Source organism: Octopus bimaculoides, chromosome 25, assembly GCF_001194135.2.
Source record: "Octopus bimaculoides isolate UCB-OBI-ISO-001 chromosome 25, ASM119413v2, whole genome shotgun sequence".
Lineage (NCBI taxonomy): Eukaryota > Metazoa > Mollusca > Cephalopoda > Octopoda > Octopodidae > Octopus > Octopus bimaculoides.
In genome coordinates, this window is record NC_069005.1 from 26028589 (window position 1) to 26030673 (window position 2085).

The window sequence follows — 2085 nt, forward strand, 5'->3', positions numbered from 1 at the left end:
TTCCAGTAAGTTTATCGTTTGCTTTCTCTACTGATGAGGAATTATAAGAGTTAGAATAAGGAACGGGTGGAAGAAGTTCTGAGGAATGTTGTTAGTACAAGGGGGGTGCTGAAAAGTTCCTGGCTTTGAGTAAAAGAAAATACAGGAGGATCAGTTACTCTTTTACTCTTTTACTTGTTTGACTGCGGCCATGCTGGAGCACCGCCTTTAGTCGAGCAAATCGACCCCAGGACTTATTCTTTGGAAGCCTAGTACTTATTCTATCGGTCTTCTTTTGCCGAACCGCTAAGTTATGGGGACGTAAACACACCAACATCGGTTGTCAAGCGATATTAGGGGGGGCAAACACAAACACACATATATATATATACATATACATATATACGACGGGCTTCTTTCAGTTTCCGTCTACCAAATCCACTCACAAGGCTTTGGTCGGCTTTGGAATTTGAACTCAGAACATAAAGTCAGCATTTTATCCAGCATGCTAATGATTCTGCCAGCTCACCACAATTAATTGCTAGCAGTAATAATGAATCTTGTTTAATTCTTTATATTTTGGCAGACCGACTCAAAAGTCTCTGTGGAACACGCAGCGCTCTGTACGACACAACCAAGATGCTCAAAGACAGGAAGGTAATTATTTTTGCAAGTTATGAAAATAGCAAGACGCTATTTAAAATTCCCAGAATAACATTTTGACCTTGAACAGTGGTACTATTGTAGAACTGTCTTGTTTTTGAAGTGAAGAACTATTTTAGTAAAATGGCATTTTCAAAGAAAAGGAAGAGTCTGGGAAATGTAAGTGATATATATATATATGTGTGTGTGTGTGTGTGTGTGTGTGTGTGTGTGTGTATGAATGTATAGGTGTGTGTGTGTCACAGAAGTCTGGTGCAGGCTTTGGCCTGGCCAACTCTTGTGGTACCATCCCACCCATGCTAGCATGGGACACAGACAACGCCCGGTCTGGGAATTGAAACCGCGATCCTCTGACTGCGAGTCTGCTGCCCTAACCACTGGGCCATTGCGCCTCCACTCATATGGATGTTATACATGATTTCATATCCAACAGTTTTGTTTAATACATGGTGTAGTGCCTTTCATAGCACAGGAAGGTCTCAGGCAATTGCCATATCAACAAACGTCAATGTTTTTCCATTTTTTCTAACTGGGTTCAGAAAGTGTGAAGTTCATATATATAAAATTAAATTTTTAGAAAGTTGTTTATAACTGGATTACAAATTGTAGCAGTTAGTTTAGTTGGCTTTTAAAGGCATTGTGATGTGAAGGAAGAAAAAACAGAAGCAGAGGAAGAATTATGGTGGTCTTACCTGTCTATCTGTAAGGGGTCATTCATAACGTCCACGTGCTCTGTCTGCTGCCATACTGTCTGTCGATGTGGAAGGGGTCACTCACAACATCCATGTGCTCTGTCTGCATCTGTACACTGTCCACTGCCAACTGCCCTCTCATACCTCGCATGCTGACTGCGGCCCTTCCGGTGGGACCTGCAGCCCCCACTCCCTACAGGACTGGCACACTCTCTCACTTCTGGTCCTTCCCTCCGACACAGCCTGGCTCATAACACCACAGGCATCATAATTTGATAATTCAGAGGTAAAGAGGTCAATTTCTGTTGATCAATTATTTCATTTTTGTGTGGGACTTGCTGAGTTGGGTACTTGCAAAAATTGGGAACTTGGTGAGTTGGGAACTTGCAAAAATTGGGAACTTGCTGAGTTGGGTAGTTGCCAAAATTGGGAACTTGCTGAGTTGGGTAGTTGCCAAAATTGGGAACTTACTGAGTTGGGAACTTGCTGAGTTGGGTAGTTGCCAAAATTGAGAACTTGCTGAGTTAGGTACTTGCAAAAATTGGGAACTTGGTGAGTTGGGAACTTGCAAAAATTGGGAACTTGGTGAGTTGGGAACTTGCAAAAATTGGGAACTTGCTGAGTTGGGTAGTTGCCAAAATTGGGAACTTGCTGAGTTGGGTACTTGCAAAAATTGGGAACTTGGTGAGTTAGGTACTCACAAAAATTGGGAACTTGGTGAGTTGTGGCACTTGTTGAAATGGTAGTTGTT

At 42.3% G+C, this 2085-nt stretch overlaps 1 protein-coding gene across 1 annotated transcript in view; it reads left to right on the forward strand.

Moving 5' to 3' along the window:
• Nucleotides 1–1846, forward strand: part of LOC106877588 (SANT and BTB domain regulator of class switch recombination) — a 24990-nt gene extending 23144 nt beyond the window's left edge. The window contains exons 16-17 of the mRNA XM_052976625.1: nt 566–636; nt 1678–1846. Of these exons, the coding sequence (XP_052832585.1) occupies nt 566–636; nt 1678–1846 (240 nt within the window). The remainder of the gene's footprint in view (nt 1–565; nt 637–1677) is intronic.
• The last annotated feature ends 239 nt before the right edge of the window (nt 1847–2085 follow it).